The sequence below is a fragment of the Globicephala melas genome, chromosome 15, assembly GCF_963455315.2.
Source record: "Globicephala melas chromosome 15, mGloMel1.2, whole genome shotgun sequence".
In the NCBI taxonomy this organism is placed as follows: domain Eukaryota; kingdom Metazoa; phylum Chordata; class Mammalia; order Artiodactyla; family Delphinidae; genus Globicephala; species Globicephala melas.
This window is the reverse complement of record NC_083328.1, coordinates 43790088-43809984: the sequence shown is the minus strand read 5'-3', so window position 1 is coordinate 43809984 and position 19897 is coordinate 43790088. Positions and strand designations below refer to the sequence as shown.

Genomic DNA, 19897 nt, shown 5'->3' with positions numbered 1-19897 from the left:
ACGTGGGCGGTCAGATGGCGGGCTAGGGTGTGCAGAGCCTCCAGAAGGAAACTCCTGCCCTGCTCACCTGCGCTCTGTGGCAGCTGCCCAGAGGCTGCAGGGGAAGGTGCGCTGGTGTGGACAGCAGCCTGGGCAGAGGGCCAGCCGAGTCAGTCCCTGAGCAGGAAATGAGGAAGCCCAACCTGCTCTGGGCCACTAGATGAACTGTGACCTCCTGGGAGTGGCCTGAGACAGCAGGACACAGCCACACCCTGCTGCTTCGCTGCCAGGGCCCAAGGACCTTACCCGGTACAGCTGGTCCACCCGGGCCTGGCACTCCACGTATGCCTCATAGTCCGCAAACACCTTGAACCTGAAATGGGAGACAGGAAGCTGGGCTGGGTGGGTGACGAGTGGGAGGTCAGGAAACGGGCCTGGCTGGCTGCGTCCTCATGCTCTGCAGGACAGGGGTGGCCACGGGGACTACTCTGTGAGCAACACTTCTGTCCTGGGGACGCTATTCTAGAAAAACCTTATTTTAACCCAGTGTTCTTTAAAGAACTTGTGCACGTGGGTCAGAGCTGCACAGGCTGAGGCCTCCCTCCAATTTCACCTCCAGGGGAAGGGCACAGGGTGACCACAGGCTCCATCACCATCTGTTCTCAGATCTCACGGGCTGAGAACTGGTGGTGCAGGATTTATGGACACAGAAACACGTTTTGTTTACGATTGAGTCAGAAACACAATTCATGAAACTGTAAAGTCCCTCCTTGATCACAGACCTCAGCAGGGCCAAGCTCCCAGCCCCGGGCGTGTGTGGAGTTACGATCGATTGGGTCTAACAGAAGCCAGCTGACAGCATTCATCAAAAAGTGACAGACTAAACCAAAGGAACTGCAAGTGGGATAGAGGTCGATTCTCAGCCTTTGACAGACTCAGCTTCTACCACCTGGGTGGAGAAGAGGCCTGTCGTCAGAGGAGAGAGCACTGCCGACCTGTAACAAGTGCTGTGCAAAGCTGTGCCCCGGGGAGCAGAACCCCGTGTCAACGGCCTCGTCATAAAACACTAACCATGTGGTAACTCACGGCCTCACAAGCTCATTCCACCTGAACCACTCTTGGGCTCCCCATTAAACCCAGGCTCCCTCTGCCCCGAGGAAGTCGCCTCCAACCCGCCCAGGTGACGCTTGTCACTCCCGTCCAAGGAGGTCAGCTGGTGCCGGGGGCCTGGGGCTCCGCTCGGCAGCTGGCAATCCCACCACCAGGCCCCCAGGCTCGCTGAGCACCGTCAGAAGCCCCACAAACCCTGGCCCCTGGGTGCAGCCGAGCCTCTGGCTGTGGGCTGAGGTGAGGGTGAGCCTCACCGAGGCCCAGGCTTGGCCCCAAACAACGTGCAGTTTTCAGCCTGCCAGGGGACCCTTTGACCCATCGGTGAGGCACGAGGGGCCTGTCTCACCTGTCATGGTTCAGCAGCATGTCGACGACGCCCTTGAAACAGTCGGGCTCCCTGGGGGAGAAGAAGCCGCTGCTGATCTGGTCCACGGCCTGCCGCAGCTCGGGCAGGGAGTCGTAGTACTCCCGGGCGTTGTACCTGTGGGGAGATGGCAGCCTTGTGGGCACACGCTGGGGCCGTTTGTGCCTCAGGCCCACGACAGCCAGGTGGGGTTGGCAACCGCAGGCACTGGGAGGTGGACGTGGGCCGTGAGCACATCAATTCCACCTCCTCCTTTTACTGTTACAGACACGTGGTTGCTAGAGGACGTACAGGTCACATGCAGTCCTCCGAGAGAGGATGCTCAAGCAGCCCCGCCCCCGCCCCCAGTGCCAGGATGTTGCAGAAGAAAATGACATGTGAAACCAAGCTGGAGAGACACCCTGCGACCATTAGGGAGTCTGGGGAGAGGGAGGCGTGTGGCAGACATGGGACAGGGCCGAAAGGGCCAGCGCTCACAGGCTGACAAGGTTCCGACTGTTTGGGTTCAGCAGCTGGTGCCTGAGGCCTCAACAACTCCCCTGAGGGATTTTAGGCAACTAGGCAACTTCAGTTGCACAGAATTAGGCCGGGCTGGGACCCCTCACAGTATCCAAGGGTGTGAAAAACAAGTAGAGGAGATCTGAGGTCTTGAGAGGGACACACACCCTTTCCGGTCCAGGGCTTCCACGTCCTCCACCCGCAAGCCAAAGATGAAGAGGTTCTCGGCCCCAGCTTCCTCAGCCATCTCCACGTTGGCTCCGTCCATGGTGCCGATGGTGAGGGCCCCATTGAGCATGAACTTCATGTTGCCTGTGCCCGAGGCCTCGGTGCCCGCGGTGGAGATCTGCTGTGACAGGTCGGCGGCGGGGATCACTGCAAGGCGGCGAGAGCAAGACCCGTCAGCCATGAACCGCTCAACACGAGAGCAATGGGAACAGCACAGCAACACCATGCACTGACCACACCACCTGTACGGCTCCCTTTTTTGACCCAGGGCACCCTGAGGCAGAGGATCCACAGTGGAAACGCCTGAGAAGCCCTGCAGGTGGCAAAGGACCTTTGTTCTGGAACCTTCCGCGGACCAGGGCCAAATCAAAGCCTGGTGTTGTCATCATTCCCTTGTATCCTGACATCACTGCTGTCTTATTCGATCAGCCCCGCAGACTCCTTAAATGGCTTACAGAGGAATCCGACTCACAGCACCAAAGGACTGGGGACAGCGGGGGGACAATCTTCTTGTGGCCACACGCACCGAAGTCACTCTGTGCCGTTTACAGACTGGCATAGTGGCCAAGACACAACCCCATCCATGGCCCTGCAGCTTCTCCCAAGTGGGGGTTCCCTGCGTGAGTTTCTCCATGTGGCAGCAGGAACGCAGCCTCCGTCCTGCCTGCCTTGGCATCCCTGCTCCCACGTCCTCAGCTCGTTCTCAGAGCTAATGCTGCTTCCCTAACCCAGCTGAAGGGCACTCGGGGTCAGCCAAGACCAGAGCCCAGCCCCTTCTTCAAGGTCAAGTCCAGGTGCCAGGATAGAGACACAGGCACCCCCGGCCCCTCAGGCAGAGGGACATGGGCAGACGGGATGGTGGACACGTTACCACAGCCAGTCCAAGAGCTGGGGGAGGGTGTGGGACCCAACTCCAGGCTGGCTGTCCCCAAGGTCAGTTCTAAGGAAGCGCAGGAACTGGCCTGGGAGTGCCAGGCAGCGGCCGTAAGTTGCTTTAGAAGCTCAGTGAAACACTAACCCCAACCCAACCCCCGAGCCACACATGGTCCATGGCAGTGGCGGGACCACAGGGATGGTCCTGATCCGCCCGCAACGGAGGAGGAGGGAGTGCGTGAGCCTGCCCTTCACTCAACGCCTGGAGGGCAGCGCACAGTCTCATGGATCAGAGGGGCTGCTACTCGGGCCACAAGTCCAGGCTCAGGTTTCCCAGCACTTCCTGCCAGGTCTCCGGAAGTGGCTGGCTTAGAAGGGCCTGTCCAGCTCAGGACAGCTATGCTCCGAGGCACATCTGGCCACAGGCCCTTCTCCAGATGGCAACACACACCCAGTACCCCCAAAGTGGAGTGGCCCCAGGCTAAACCCTCCCGGGGCAGGTGCAGGACGCCAGGCCAGAGTGGACAGGTGGGGATGAGCAGAAGCACCCTCTGGGGGACGGGGAGGGCCAGCAAGAGGGAGCCCCGGGGCAGAGGAACGAGGAGGGGGAGCAGTGGGAAGTTCAGAGACCAAGGATGTGTGAGACCGAGGACGACTCGGTGGCAGCAGGGCTCCCCCAGAGCCAGGCCAGGGGGTGGGGGGCCCTCTGGCTGGGCAGCCTGGTGTTGGGGCTGTTAATCCGTCTGAAAGCAAGACAGGCCCTGACCATAGAGGACCACTGGCTGCGCCCAGGTAGGGCAGGCTCACCTTTCTCGGCCAAGGACACTCTGTAGTTCTCCAGGAAGATCACTTTGAGCCTGTCGCCCACAACCGGATCGTGGTTGACGACGTCGCCGATGGACGTGACCAGCTTGATGATCATCTTGGCCATGTGGTAGCCGGGCGCCGCCTGGAAAGGGGGAGGGGCGCTCAGCAGACACCCTGTGCTCAGGGGCACGGCAGGGTCGCCGGAGCCCGGGCTGCACACGCCCAGCCGAGTGGCTCTGCCAGCGGGGGGGTCCCACGGCAGGGGAGGGGTGGGCTGAGGCCACGGCATCCCTGCGTGTCCTGCCCTCAACCTGGCAGACGGACCCACAGAGCGCGGCGCCCCACCCGCTTCCTCGGCTTCAACCGAGCGCCTCTCATGACGGCACCTCACCCACGTGCACAAATCTGTCAACCTCAAGCTTGGTTTTCTGATTCTAGCTGGTTTTTTCAAAAATGAAGAGAGGGAACAAGGACCTCTGAGAACTGACTACCGACTTATAGGAAACGCAGGGAACCAAGGAAAGTACTGGGAGATACCAGAGGGACGTGGTTTGGGGAAGACACACAACCCGATTTCTGTAACAAATTGCAGGGGAAAAAAAGAGGGGGACGTGGAGAAAAACCTACAGATGAAGAGATTTAAGAGACACAGCCGCCCGTCACCATGTGAGAACCTTGCTGGGTCCTGATTCAAACAAGCTCAAGGTATTTGTAGCTGTCACAAGACCGCTGCGTGTGGCCCTGGCTGGATATTTAATGATGTGGAGGAATTCTTGTCAAGTGTTTTAGGTGTGATGGTGGCGCTGTGTGGTTTTGCAGGAAAACATCACTGTGAAGACAACTGATTAAGTTCTTAGGGTTGAAGTGTTATAATGTCTGTAATCCATCTACTATGAAATGGTTCAGCAAAAGTCTGGGGGACAGGTTTGTGGATGTTCTACACTTCTTTTTTTCTTTTTAAAAATGTTAATTTTAAAAAAATTAACATTTTTTAACTTTTTGAAAGTCCACATCTCTAAAATGCATACAGAAATACTGACAAAACAGCATGCTGGGGTGGGGTGGTGGTGGAATGAATTGGGAGATTGGGATTGACATATATACACTAATATGTATGAAATAGATTAAAAAAAAAAGAAAAGAAAAAGAACCCCAGCATGCTGTCCGGAGTCTGCTTTAGAAACATCAGGAGTCGGGGGGCCGGGGGACGGTGGCAGAGACAGAACAAGACGGGCCTGCCTGTGAGGTGCCTCCACCTTCATATGTGCTCAAGTGAGAGGCGAGGACAGTCCTGGGCCCACCTGCAGCCCCCGTGAAGCAGCTGTGCCCAGGCTTCTGGGAAAAGTGGCAGAGGGTGGGGACGCGGGCCCTAGAGCGCGGAGCCGGGTGATGGGACCCACTGATGCCTGCCGGCGATACGCTGGGACTCTGAGATCCCACGTCCAAAAGCACATGTAAATAAAACGAATAAGGCCAGGCTGAGCCGAGAGCAGGCGCACGTCTGGCTGACGAAGCAGCCAGCGACTCACGCCTACTTGGCGCACCAGTGCAGGGGAGGCGTGGAAATCCGGCAGTTACAAGAGAAATGGCGCTGCCCCATGAGAGCCCAGTAGAGACTGGCCCTTGGGGCTGGGGACCCCACTCCCCTGGGCCGGGCAGGCAGGGGCCCCATGCAGCTCCCTCCTGTGGCTGAGCTGATGGAGTCTGACCTGGCCCAGAGGCACACCTGGGGCCAGGACCTCTGGGCTGTGTGTGCAGGTTGGCGCCCAGCCACCCGCAGCATCCAGCCCCGATGCAGAGACGCTGCTGAAAAGCACGGTGGTTTGTGCATCCCCGACCAACGCCAAGCAGGAACCAAGAAGACGTCCCCTCACCTTGCCCCCGATCATGACGGTCCTGGGCACAAAGGCCTGGGCTGGGTCCTTCTTTATTCCTGCAGGACAAACAAAAAGAGAGCCACGTGAAGCCCCTGGAGCCAGACATGCCTGAGCCCTGGGACAGGCCTCAGTGACAGTGTCTTCAGAGGCCAGCCCGACACAGGTGCTGCACTGCCAGGAGCTCCCGCTTACAGAATTCTACACTTGGTCCAGGTTGGTTTGGAAGGCCAGCCAGGAGCAGACTCTTCCAGAAAGTTCAGTGGAAAAGCTGTGCCTTTGTGTCCAGAACAGCCCAACACAGGAGCTTCTCTGGGTCTGGTCACCAGGACTGAAGGCCCTTGCATGTGATGGGTACTCAAAAATGGGGTGACCTTGGGATGGTGATGATTCACCGTCAGCCTGCGGGAGGTGTCAGTGAGACCCCAAGCCCCCTCCGTCACTGGGACAGAGGCTAAGAAGCCCCCCAGACCTTTTCTGTACAGGAGCAGACAGCTCACCTCCAGCCCCAGCAGAATGAGATGTCCTCACCAGGCCACTGGTTTCCAGATTTCAGCTGGGGGGTGGGGGCAGGGAGTGTCTACAGAAGTGACAGGCTGCCCTAGACGGCTTTCACCAGAGTCAGGAATCGGCCGCAAGGTTTACAGGAGCCACTAAAGGGTCGCGGCTGATCTGTAACCTCTGTCTTCAGGTTCTAGTAGGAATATGACCGTCCCTTAGTTCTGAATCTTCCCGCTTCCAGATTGTGGACAGAGTAACAAAGAGAACAGGAAAAAAATAAAGCCAAAACCCCACAAACTACATTTTTACTAAAACTAGTAAAGAAGAAAAATACGCTAACTCCAGATCATTGGGCAAGTCCTCCTGGGTCATGGGATGGGTGGGAGACAGGGCTGTGAACTCAGGGTCTCAGGAACCCCAGCCTCCCGGGGGCTGTGAGCGGGGGAAGCGGAGGCAGGAAAGAGCCCCAGGGGGCCGGGCGGGCAGACCCTGTCGGCACCCCTCCTACAGAGAAACCTTGGAAAGGGGGTCTGGACATCCTTGTGGACAGAGGCCCACAGGGCCATGACGCCTCCTGAGCCAGCCTTGACTTGGAGCCCCAGAGAGGCATCACAAGCTGGGGAGGCCTGAGGCTGCCTTGAGCTCACGAGGCCCCGGCCAGCTCCTCAGACACGAGTGACGAACCCGAACACACAGCTTTGCCACAGACAAGGGCAGTGGAAGCAGCCTCCCTGTGAGTCTCCAACCTGTGAGACTGTCGACGCAGATGGGAGACCATAGCGCCGAAACGCAAGACCCCGGGAGAAGGCAGAACACAGGCGACAAGGCAGAACTGCCCCACAGAGTGCAGCCCGATCACAGAAGCCAGGAGGGCGGGGAGACGTGCAGAAAACACAGTAGACACACAGAGTGCGGAAGCGGGACCAGCAGTCAACATGGAACAGAAAAGGAGGGAGAGCTATCAACAGGCAAAAAGAAGGTGGTGGAAGAAACCAACCACACACGTCACTGGAACCCAGGAGAAGAAAGCCAAACACATGTTTTAATGTATTTCAAGAAAACTTCCTATAGATGATATAAGATATCAACCACCATCCTCAGAGTGCCCAAGCATCAGGAAAATTGACCCACAACAGCCGGCACCCAAGACACAGCCGAGTGGAATGAGCACAAGAGAGCAGCTCACTCCAGACCCACCCTCCAGATGGCGCTGCTCAAGGAAAGAACGGGAGACTGAGAACATCGCTTCAGCGGAACCACCCTTCCCGCAAGTGGCCACAGACTACTGTGGACATGGAAGACCTCGGGGCACAGGAGCTGGGCAGAAGGGCGACCGGACGGCCCTGTAAGAGGACTGGGCGTCTCATCGCAGACGGAAACCCAGGTCAGATCGAGGCGAGGATGGCAGAGCAGCACCACGTTGTGCGCTCATACACGCAGGTGGACGAGCGGGTGGGGGGCGGGTGACACGTGCCCTGATGGCCCCATCGGAATGCCGCAGGCGCCCCGGACGCTCACAGCCGAGCAGAAGCAGCACCCTGGGCAGCAGGAAGGCACCGGTCACAAGAGGTGACGGGAGGAAGGGCAGGCCACCCAGTGACTGGCCCTGCCGCTCAGGGGCAGGGGATTCGGGGACGCCGCCCGGGAAACGACAAAGAAAATGCAGAAAAATCACAACTGCAGAAGAAAACCACAGCAAAGAGCACAAAACAAAGTCTCCGTGAACTGCCGTTTCTGGCCCGGGAGGCGCGCCCTTCCGCTAAACGCACAGGAGGGCCCTCACCTGGGCCTTTTCTGAGGGTCGGGTCAGAACCATTCAACCCAAACTAGCATCCGTCCTGTCACTTCACTGTCTCACGAGCGAGCGGATCCCTCAAGACGGAGTCTCCCTCACTGGCAACTGGAGAGCTGATGTTCTCGAGGGGAGCTCTGCGTCTTGGAAAGTATTTGGTTCCTTTATTTTCAAAATTAGTATTTGCTTTACTACATTACAAGATCTTAAGAACCACGTTTTGGGCTTCCCTTGTGGCACAGTGGTTAAGAATCCACCTGCCAATGCAGGGGACACAGTTCGAGCCCTGGTCCGGGAAGATCCCACATGCTGCGGAGCAACTAAGCCCATGCACCACAACTACTGAGCTCACGTGCCACAACTAACTGAAGCTGGTACACCTAGAGCCCATGCTCCGCAACAAGAGAAGCCACCATAATGAGAAGCCCACGCACCACAACGAAGACCCAACGCGGCCAAAAATAAATAAATTAAATAAAGAACTTTAAAAAAAAAAAAAAACAGATTTTTCCTTGAGGCTTTATTATCTTATTTATAGAAGTAGCAAATGTTCATAGTTACTTTTAGGTGGGTCTTTTTTTTTTTTTTTTCGATATGCGGGCCTCTCACTGTTGTGGCCTCTCCCGTTGCGGAGCACAGGCTCCAGACGAGCAGGCTCAGCGGCCATGGCTCACGTGCCCAGCTGCTCCGCGGCTTGTGGGATCTTCCCGGACCGGGGCATGAACCCGTGTCCCCTGAACCCGAGTCCGGCAGGCGGACTCTCAACCACGCGCCACCAGGGAAGCCCTTAGGTGGGTCTTTGATTCACACGTGCTTCAAGATCAAATGCCACTTAAATAGTTTAAGGTGTATAGATGTAACATACTATTTCATCTTCTATGAGTATACTTCAAATGCCTCACCTGCTAAGTATAATCTCTCCAAATAACTTAAGAGGAGTCTAATAACAATAATGACTAAGTATGAAAGAAATGCTATACCAGACCTAAAACCCAGCCTCTGGAGGAGGTGCAGCCCCTGGGCCTCGAGCTCCCCAACCTCTGAGCTCACGTCTCACTCCTTGTAGCTGCTCTGTTCTGAACACAGAAAACCAGAAGGTGCCACTCAAAATGAATATGCCACGTCCGCCCCAGTGGCCACGTGAGAAAAAGGCCCGGTGGAAGGGGGGTGGGGCGCAGGGCGGAGCACTCACGGTTGTACAGGGTGACCACGTGCAGGCAGTTGAGCAGCTGCCGCTTGTACTCGTGGATCCTCTTCACGTGCACGTCAAACATGGACGAGGGGTTGACCTTCACCCCGTACTCCTTCTCCAGGAAGGCAGAGAACTTCACCTTGTTTTCCTGGGAGAACAGAGGTAAAGATGGTGGGATGTTCACAGGGCCGAGCCCCCAGGGCTGGTGTCAGAGACGCAGCAGGGAGGGGATGCCCAGGACGCACTGCCACCCCAGGGGAGACACAGAGGGACACAGGTGGTCACCGGAGCCTGGTGGGCAGAAGGGGAAGCGTGATCCTGAAAGTGGATCTGCACGAGAGCGTGGAGAGAAACAGGAAAGTAGATGTGCAAACCCAGGGAGAGGAGCAAAGGATGAGAAAGCAGAAAATGGAGACAAGGAGACCTGGGGTGGGGGGCGAGACTCCAAAATGAAGACTACTTCTGGGCCCCCGAGGCCAGGCTGTTGGCACAGTGGAGGGTCAGTCTCGGTCTTCAAAGGCCGCCCAGTGGGCCAGGCCGCCTGGTGGTGAGGTGGCCACAGGGAGGCCCAGGTGTGCGGACAGCATGTCAAGTGCAGATGCGAGACCTGCATCGATTCCCACTGCTTCCCTCCAGACGAGCTCTCCTCCGGACCTGGGGCGGCGGTGCGCTCAGGGTTCAGCGGGGCCCCCTCTGCAAGGCTGAGCGGGGGGATGGGCCCCCCACCGGGCCTACCTGCTTGACCTGGGCCACGTCCCTGATGAGTGCCTCGTCACTGAGCAGCTGCAGCAGTTTCTTCAGTTGGCTCAGGTCCGTCAGGAAACCCTCCCCGATTCTCTGCCGAGTCATAAGGGAGACGCGGTTTCTGCACCTCTTCTGCCCCCCTCAGCCCCAGGCCCCCTCCTCTCCCACGACACCCCCTCCCAGGAAACACGGCACACCCGGCGCCAGTCAAGTCCCGACCACTGAAACGTGCCCTCAAATGCACGCGCCTCCCCCGGCTCCCCACAGGCCTGAAACCTGGGGGCCCGGCTCCGCCAACCCCCAAGGCCCACACCCGCCAGAACCGCAGATGGATGGAGGCCTTCCGGCCGCTCCCGCCCGGCCTGGGCACCCTACCCTGCCCCCGACACTGCAACACAGCGCTGTTTCCAAACAAACCCCAGCTTCAGTCTCCCTGTTTCTAATTTAGGACCGAGAGGAAAACTGGCCTCCAGACACCTGGGCCGTCTCCGTGGCCTTGCCCTGAACCGAGGCCGCACCAGTCAGGCTGCAGGTGGTCACGTCCCTGCAGCGCTGCTCCTGGTAACTGGGCAGGCAGACCTCAGCTCTGCCGTCCCTTCCAGAGAAGCCTCCTTGGCACACAGCCCGCCCCCCAGCACCCCCGCCGCACCCCCATGTCCAGCACGCAGCCTGGCCCCTGCGTGACTTGTCTCCTTCCTTGCTGAGCGCGTGAGCATGGGAACAAGTCAACAACGACGGCGTCCCCGGCTCACAAACCTCTTTGGGGGCAGCTGGGCCTAGCGCTTCCCCTCTGAACTCCTGCACAGGCCGCCAGGGCTGCTGGCCGACCGCCCGGCCCCCCACACCCAGGGCGACAGCGGGTCCCCACCGCCCGCACCCGTCCAGAAGCCATCGCTGTCCACGCGCTGAGGAGCGGGTCACCGCCCACACAGCCCCAGGCAGCTGCCGCTCGCTCTGCCTGCCCACAGCTCCGGGTGGGCTCAGAGGCGCTGGCCTCACCTCCACGATGATGTCCGCCAGCCCCGGGTTACATAGAAGCAGCCACCGTCGGGGCGTGATGCCATTCGTCTTATTCTGGAACTTCTCTGGCTCCAGCTCGTAAAAGTCCTTAAAGCTAAAAACACAGACAACGGGCAACTGTCACAAGCACTGTTTCAAACAAGGTGAGCGAGAGGCACAGGGCCCTCTGAAGGGAGCCCCCGGGGCGATCCAGAGCCCAGCCTTTCTGTTCCATCCCCCAAGGAGCCCAACTCCACGCCGGCATGTGGCTGGAGCCTGGCCACCTCTCAGTGGTTGTGACAGTGGAGAGTGGACAGACAGTGGGGATTAAACAGTACATCACACAAAGCCTCAGGCCAGCACCGAGGACCTGGAAGCCTCCACACGGACAGACCCGTCCAGGGCTGCCGGGCGCCCACACGAGGCGCTCCACAGGTCTGCGGCGAGGATGGAAAGGAGGAATTCCAAGACCACATCCCACAAAGAGGGGGCAGAAGCAGGGAATCTGACCTAAGAATTCCTCCTTCCTCTCGGGGATGAGCCCCAGCCCATCACACCCTAACCTCCACCCTGGCGGGGCCCAGGACTCTTGTCCCCAGGCGGGGCGCGGAGGCCCACAGCCAGCGGCACGTGCTCCAGAAGGAGGGCCTCTGCCTGGATAGACGGAGAACACAGACAACGGGAAGGGCTCCTGGTGACAAGAGGGCTCGGTCCCCCAGCGTCGTCCACCGAGTCAGAGCCTCACCCTCCCACCGCCGCGCTCTGGGCAGTTCACTCGCCCTGGCGCAGGCCAGCGCAGGCCCCACTCACACTGACTGCTTCACGATCTCCGAGTGGATCCTCGCCACGCCGTTGACAGCGTGGGACCCGATGACACACAGGTGGGCCATGTTGATGCGCTTGCAGTCCCCTTCCTCGATCACGGACATCCTCCGCAGGCGGTCCACATCCCCGGGGAACAGGGCGGCCACGTGCTGCCGAGACAGAGCAGTGAGCAGGAGGGCGGGGGCTGCTTTCCCCAAGAAAGGCCCAGGGCGGCTGCAGCCCAGCCTGACTGGGGCCCGGGCGAAGGTCTGCCTCGGCCTGGGGGCGGCGGCCCGGCCCGTGGGCTCGGAGGAGCTGAGGAGGTGCCGTGTGACGTACAGGAAGAGATGGGGATGCTGTCCCCGCTGGCCCAGGCAGGGTATAACAGCAGTCTACCAGTGGGAATGGCTACTCTTTCACCAAAAGATTAAAAAAATGAACTATAATCACACCTGAATTCTAAGTTCCCCTGTGCGTGTACCACTATCCTTTCTGTGGGTGACAGAGGAAAGACAAAGGTGATTTGTTTCCAAATCACCCAAATGCTGCAGTGATGTCGCGGGACAAAGGCCTCTGGCATTCCAGGAACAGACACTCACACCTGAACCTGCTCAGAAATGAGAAGAAGACTCCCCCCGACGCAGCAGGGGTCCAAGCGTGGGGACCAGGCAACAGCTCTGCCAAGTGACAGCCCCAGACCCCAAAGTCCTCTTCTCGAACGGCTATTCCCTTCAAGAAGTAAAGCACCTGTCCCGGGCCAGACGATCTGATGTGGAGGGCAGAGGAGGGCCCGTCAGAGCAGGGCAGCCCTCTCCCCTCCCGCATCCCCACAGGAAGGGCGTGCTCACATCCAGGTGCCTCTGGTTGATGGCGTAGACGATCTCCAGGTGCCGTGGCAGCAGCTTCTCAAACATGGACACAGGCCAGCGCTCCAAGGCCTCGGGCAGCACCGTGTGGTTGGTGTATGCACAGGTCTTCCTTGTGATTTCCCAGGCCTACAACATTCCAGAACACCCCAATGTTTTATTCAGAAAAAAGCAGCTCGTGGCCAGATGCCAAGGTGAGGGGAACGTGTAGGGTCAGAGGCAGGTGTTCAGATGCCACCAGGAAGGGCCCCGCACGTCTCTGCTCTCCGGGGCCCAGAACTTCCTAAACCCACAGTGAGCCCTGCGCCCTTCACTGTCCTGACACGCCCCACGTGCACCTCACATCCTGACCCAGAGCACACGCAGGAATGAGCACCTTACCTGCTACCTGGGAACCACTGCAACTTTCCTCTGTAAACCAGACAGAGCTCCAGGCAGCTTTGCTTTACTTCCACCAAACCGACTTCACACCCACAGTCCAGAGGAAACTGGTCAAGTGTCTGGCCCTGCCCTCCGCTGGCCAGGGGAGAACAGGGTCTGCCCAGCCCCACCCAGAAGTGCAGCCCCAAACCAGAAAGGGGCTCTGGTGCTAAAAAATGGGGTAAAAATGGTTTTATATGTTGATTTAAGTAAATGAGATCAACAAAACCCCACTAAAGAACCTAGGACCAAAATAAGTGAAGCAGGGAGAACGAGCCTATAAATTTGTGTGAACGACGTATTTCTTTAAACCGAACCCGTCTGGGTTTTTCGCCACGATTCTAAGATGAAAAAATATAAGTGAGAAGCTCTCAGAAGTGTCAGAATGCTTTTCTTGTCTTCCAGAACACCACCCTTCTCTGGCCCTTAAACTGCTGCGCCCACTCACTGTGCCCTGCCCTTGGGAGAAACCCCAGACCCGCTCCTGGAACGTCCTTCTCCCCACAGCCCCGTCTTCCCAGGACAACTTCCTTCTGTTCTCCCGGGGCCACCAGAGAGGCCTCCCTCTGTGGACCAGCTCAGTACTCACCCCTGCTGTCGGGAGAGGCGGGGAGGTCACCCCGTGCCAGGTGTTTGGGGACACTGTGCTCGGGCCCCCGGTGCTCACCTTGTCCCAGTCCACCTTCTCCACGTCCACCAGGATCCGCATGAGCTCAGGGATGGCCAAGGCCGGGTGGGTGTCATTCAGCTGGATGGCCACCTGCGTTTACACGGGGTGACCCCCTCAGTCCCTTGCCTGTGTGTGCAGAACCGGGGTCCTCGGCTGCCCGCCCCGAGGAGCCTGGTCATAGGGCTGGCAGCAGGAAGCGGATGGCACTGCACGGGCTCCAGGCCCAGCATGGAAAGCCGCGGAGATGCAGGGAGCAGGTCAGGGTGGAGGACCCGCAGGCCAGCCCCGCAGCACGCGTCCAGAGCCCTCCCCGCCTTGGAACGCTGCTCCTGCCTGACGGACACTGGCTGGTTGTGTTCAGATTACTGAACTGAGCCTGCAAACTGGCCGCTTTGCCCGACGGACCTTTCACAGCGTTCCCTGCTGCCTCGACGCCTCCTGAGGCCCAGGGCAGCCCTGGTCGAGGAGGAAGGCGGCCTGGTCCCCGGGCACGAGGAGGCCCAGGTTGGGGGGCGGCTTCCCGCCCAGCCCCCACTGCAGCTGGAAGGAGGAGGCCCAGCCCGGGAACAGCCCGTCTCCGGCACGGCGCTCAGCCCTCTACACACGCACCTTGTCTGGGAACGTCTCGAAGGAGGTCCTTACGGGGTCGCGGCAGCCGAACTTGGACGACTTGAAGCGCCGGATGATGTCTTGGAGGGTGGCGGCCACCACGAAGTATTCCTGCTTCAACCGCAGCTCCTTCCCCTCAAAGAACTGAGGACATGCCCGGCTCAGCCTCCGCTGCATGGGCCCTTGGGGCCCCCGAACCCAGGACAGGGCCCAGGCTGGGGTGCGGCCCAGGGGTGCAATGCCTCGATCCCCAGTGCTGGGGCCGAGGCCAGGAAAGCAACCTCCCAGGTGCCTCACATTCCAGGAGGCCTCATGCCTGAAGCATGAGCCTGTTCGGAATCTCTGGGGGGTGCTGGGGGAGGGCATTTTCTTATGAGCCTTTCAGCACAGGGCCCTTTGCTGCTACATGCATGTATTTCCCTGATAAAATAAGAAAAACACACAACCCACAAAGATGGGCAAATCCTAGGGGCTCGTTTGGTGGCAGTGGATCACGTGGCTGAGGCCCTGCCTCACAAGTGGGGACGCCTGCTAAGAGCGTTCCAAACCATGACCACGTGGCGTCTCAAGGCGTCCCTGCAGAATAGGCACTGCTGGCCCCACGCGCCAACGCGCCAACCAACTCTTGGGGAGCTGGCACCAGGTGCTGAAGAGCAGAAACGGCTGGACGTGAGGTCTGAGGCCTCCGCGGCCCTGCACTCGGTGGCCGTGTGCTTATGGGGAGCGTAGGTGTGAGGCCAGGAACCTCCTAAGAGCTCCCCTGGGCAGAGGGCAAAGGAGGGGCTAACAGCACACAGGTGCTCCTGGACCCCGTCAGGGATGCCGTGCCGCCCTCACTCTGAGGAGGTCACTCTCGTGGCCTCACCTGACAAGCCTGAGGCCAGCACAGGGGCCCTTCTGGAGCCCAGCCCTGCAGGGGTGCTTCCTGCACTGGAGGAACGGCGCGGACGAGGACCACCTGCAGCAGCTACTCACGTTGTCGTTGGGATACAGGACTCTGGAGATGTTCTCGGCCAGGTTCCGGTCCAGGACCGCCTCGATGTAGCCGCCCACGTTGACTGAGGGCAGAGAGCGGAGTCAGGACCCGCGTGCCTGCCGAGGCCCTCATGTGCCCTGATCGGTCTGAGGACAGCGTTTCCGAGCAGAAGGCGTCCCACAGCTGCTACGCCGACCGGCCCACACCCCGCCCCAGACCCCTGGCTCTTTCCGGACGGCGCGGGGTCCCTGGGAAGTCCAGGGCTCACAGGGAAACTGCCCTCAGCCCTCCCGCAGTGGGGAGCCTCGTGGGCTGTGGGTGCAGACGGGGTCGGTCTGGGATCAGCCACCGGATGGGGACAGGAGGGGACGCACAGTCATGGAGCTTGAAGTCATTGGGCGCCTTGGCGGACCACAGTCTCATGGTGTTGACGGTGTCGTTCTTGTAGCCCGGCACCGGGGTGTCGTACGGCATGGCCAGCACCACCTGCCGAGGGAAGACACGGTCCCCAGGCCTGGGCCACCTCCCCCCACGGGCTGGGGCAGCTCGGCCTCGCAGGAAGCGGCCCACCGGCCCACCCTCCTCTGGCTTCGCTCCTTCCTCCTCAAACACACCCAACCTGCCCCGTGTCCCTGGCACCTGCAGCCCCGGCTCGCACATGTCCTGAGCCGGGAGCACCCGAGGCCGCCTCCGGTGGGCCCTGACCACACGCCAGGCCCTCTCTACCTTTACTTTCGACACCAGAGTCGACTGTCACCTGGCTCCTCGGTAGCCCCTCCTCCCGTGTCCTTGGCCTCCCCCTCCACACCTGCCCTCTTCTCACTCAACTCTGCGTGGGCGATTTCGGGACTCACCTAACCTCTCCCCACAGACAGCTGCTATTTCAGACCATCTCCCACGTCTGCGGCGAGGCTCCTCCTGTCGCCTTGACCTCGAACTTCAGCAAAACCAAAGCAGCCTGCACACTCCCTCCCGACAGAAAACACCGGACCTGCCCTCCACCCCCGTCCCAAGCCCCATCTGTCCAGAAGCACCAGCTCTGCTCTGGCCAAGCCTCAGGTCACTTCCACCGCAGACCCTCCCACGGGCTTCTCACACTCAGGCCTGCTTCCGGGGGTGCTTCGTGTGCGGCCTCAGAAGCTGAAGGCAGCTCCAATGGCCACAAAGGACTATGGGGCAGGGCCCCGGGTTAAAGCCCCAGTATCACCCTTCCCTTCCCGTCTCCCCGCAGCCCTGCTCCCCAGCCCTGCCTGGCCTTGACAAGCCCTGCAAAGCACCTGCAACCTGCTCCTTCCCTCTCCACGGCCAGTCCCCCAGGGGAAGGCCCTCACTGCAGGGCGCCTGGGGTGCCGAGTGGCCTCCAGGCCTTTCATTCATCTACAAGCACACGCACCTAGAAAACCAGACCCCCTTCTCTGCTTTTCCAAATTAAATCCAACTTATTCTGGCATCGTAGGCCGCCAGCCTGCCCTGGCTCCATGAGCCCCAGTTAAGACTTGAGTCTGCATGACTCACTTGACCCGTGACTCACGGGCTTGCCCTGTTTATGCTCTACTGCCCACACTGCTGCGGTGGCGTCTTTCTTACGTATTGCGACCACCACCCATCCCCACCCCCAGAAGCTCTCCTCCGCCTCCGCGGTCTCTGAGCCCGGGCTGGACTCCGCGTGTGCACCCGCCGGTACGGCACCGCGTTCCGCCAAGCACTCGGTGCTCCTGCCCTGGCCCCCCAGGGCCCAGTTGGGGGCCGGGGGCGCCGTGCTCCCGTTAAACTACAGAGTGTGGCTCCACAGCTGGTGTCTGGACAGTCCCGACCGAGCGTGCGGAGGTGGGTCCCACAGGGAAGCCCCAAGGGGAGCCGAGGGTCCCCGTGCTCAGCCCCCCACCCACCAAGAAGCGGCCGTGGTACCTGTGTGTCCAGCCAGCACACGCCCTCGGGGCTGTGCTCCACTCGCCCGTAGAAGTGCACGGGCAGCATGTACTCCGGCCGCGCCTTCTCCCAGGGGTTCCCGTAGCGCAGCCAGTCATCCGCCTCCTCCACCTGGAAGGGCGGCAGGTGAGGGCGGGGGAGATGGTCCCGGGCACTGGCAGACCCTGCCCTCCGCCCGCAATGACCACACCATCCAGACGATGCTGCCCGGCACGGAAACAAAACTGCGGCCTATTTACAGCGCAAAGGTTTCCAATTCTGGTCAAGGCTCTGTTTAAAAATGAACACTTCGGACTGTTAAAGAAAAAACTCATATAAAATTAGAAGAATAAATCAAAGTAAAAAGACGTTAAGAATTGCTTGAATTCAGCAGTAAAAGGAAGAAGTCCTGGGGCACATCAACGAACCTCGAGACGTTACACAGAGTCCACACACAGCATGACTCCATCCACGTGACGTCACCTGACCAGGACGGCCAAGTCACAGACAGAAGGATGGCCCTGTCTACACCACACGTCCAGGACGGCCAAGTCACAGACAGAAGGATGGCCCTGTCTACACCACACGTCCAGGACGGCCAAGTCACAGACAGAAGGAAGTCAAGTCCCCAGAAGGAGCATCTGGGTCATGCTTTTAGGACAGTGACGTGGCTGAGGTTACTGCTTCACTGTGCCCATCTCCACAGAACTCCCCGCAGGACTGTTCTGCCTGGTGCAGGCAGATACTCATCACAGGACGGGTCCTGCCTCTGACCTCCTGTACGTTAGTGAGATTCCAACATCAGAGCCTGGCTGTCTCCACAGAGCAGTTCAATGAGCTGTCTGCAGAAGCAGCATCTTCCCAAGTGCATGAGGCAAGGGGGTCTCCCTTCTGGAGCCCCTTCTCTGATAGGAAGGCTGGTCTGTGGCCCCCGTTGGCCACCAATGCTGCTTTGTGACCACTGCCCACATTTACTTGTGCTACAGCTAAACTCCGCTAAAAGCATTCTGACTGAGCAGCTCCCTTGACAGAAGCGTGGGAGTTGGCAAGTTTACCACCGGCCTATCAACCTAGGACTGTCTTTAAATTGTTACGCATGATGGCAAGAGGCACAGGAACAGGGAACCAGAAGGAAGAAGTGTCTGTGGTCAAACAGACAGAGACAGAAACCACCACCAAAACCTTCCTCCTTACGACCGTAACACCCACCAGCCAGGGAGGAGCCTCAGAGTCTCTGTCTTACAAACACACACATCGCCTCGACTACGAAAGAGCTAGAATGGGCCACAGACCACACATGTACAAAGGCTGGCTCACATCTGACAGAAACACTCACATAAATAACTGTGACTAGGAAATTCCCTGGAGGTCCAGTGGTTAAGACTCCGCACGGCCAATGCAGGGGTTGCAGGTTCGATCCCTGCTTGGGGAACTAAGATCCCATATACAGCGAGGTGTGGCCAAAAAATAAAAAAAAAAAAGAAAAAGAAAAAGAAAAAAAAAGAACAAAAAGAACTGTGACTAAAATCACCCAGAAGGTGGCAGGAGGAAAAGTGCATTTCTCCTTTCAAGGTCACAGGGAGTATTTCTATAAATTAACCAGTGGCTACAAATCTGTTTTGTTTCCTTTTCCTTTTGGCCATAATTTTCTTGGCTAACGTTTTATTATGAGCGTTTTCAAACACATAGAAATGCCAAGGAATTGACAGTGAACTGCACACCCTCCACCTAGGCTCTGTCACTGCTTCCATCTTGCTATACTTGATAACCACGTCTCCTTCCATCCATCCATTACTTTTCTGATGCATTTCAAAGTGAGCAGTTCATCCCAGACATCTGTCCACTCTTCCCCTGAACACTTCAGCAGGCATGTCATTAAGGACAGTCCATCACAGTGCTTATTTTTTAGGTTAACAGACGCACAGTGAAATGCATAAATCTTAAGGCCAACATTGGTGAGTTCCGACAATTGCACACACCTGTGTGACCCAAACCCCATCAAGACAGAGGACACTTCCATCACCCCGATCATTAGCTTCTTCGTTCAGACTGTACGACTTTCCTGTTACCAGCTTTTTGATCCTAACTCCAGCCCTGCTTTATCTGTGACTTTTAGACCCCAAATTATTTAAACTATTCCCCACCCAAGTGGAAGAGTGCTGCCTTCCTTTCTGAAATGCCGAAGTGAGGGGAAACGCCCACCTCACCTAAGAGAAGGAAGGTGGGACTGCGTTTTGAGTCTCCCCGTTTACCAGCAGGGTCTTGACCGTGTTACTTCTCTGCCTGACGCTTTAGAATTGAGGCTCATTCTTCCTAAGAGCCACACTGCTTTGCAGAGTCCAGCCCCTAACCCCACAGGACGCCACCACCTCGCTGGTGTCAGCGAGGGCAGGTGGGAGCAAAGCCTGCAATAGCTGTTCTCCTAGCGACTCCAGGCCAATCCTCCTCTGCGGTGGGGTTGGGCTGGGGGGTGCCTTTGCTCTGTGAGAGACGACAGAAAACACCACCAGCTGGTGGCGTCCTCAACCCACAGTGTCTCCTGTGAGGCCCAGCTGGGCTCTGGCCCCAGCCCACCAGACGTCCTGTCGCCACACAGAAGCCGTGTGCAATGAGCACATGTGGGCGACGGGCACTGCCGGCCATGGGGACGATGTGGAAAGCACGGAGTGCCCAGAACTCCCAG

The 19897-nt window shown here is 58.7% G+C and overlaps 1 protein-coding gene across 1 annotated transcript in view; it reads right to left on the bottom strand.

The window, feature by feature from the left end:
- PYGB (glycogen phosphorylase B) overlaps positions 1 to 19897 on the bottom strand; it is a 53789-nt gene that overhangs the window by 2215 nt on the left and 31677 nt on the right. The window contains exons 5-19 of the mRNA XM_030872512.2: positions 17215 to 17346; positions 15681 to 15792; positions 15306 to 15388; positions 14331 to 14474; positions 13719 to 13811; positions 12614 to 12760; positions 11772 to 11935; positions 10962 to 11076; positions 9954 to 10055; positions 9219 to 9366; positions 5734 to 5792; positions 3860 to 4001; positions 2119 to 2326; positions 1436 to 1570; positions 286 to 352 (exon numbers count right to left, since the gene is read on the bottom strand). Of these exons, the coding sequence (XP_030728372.1) occupies positions 286 to 352; positions 1436 to 1570; positions 2119 to 2326; positions 3860 to 4001; positions 5734 to 5792; positions 9219 to 9366; positions 9954 to 10055; positions 10962 to 11076; positions 11772 to 11935; positions 12614 to 12760; positions 13719 to 13811; positions 14331 to 14474; positions 15306 to 15388; positions 15681 to 15792; positions 17215 to 17346 (1851 nt within the window). The remainder of the gene's footprint in view (positions 1 to 285; positions 353 to 1435; positions 1571 to 2118; positions 2327 to 3859; positions 4002 to 5733; positions 5793 to 9218; positions 9367 to 9953; positions 10056 to 10961; positions 11077 to 11771; positions 11936 to 12613; positions 12761 to 13718; positions 13812 to 14330; positions 14475 to 15305; positions 15389 to 15680; positions 15793 to 17214; positions 17347 to 19897) is intronic.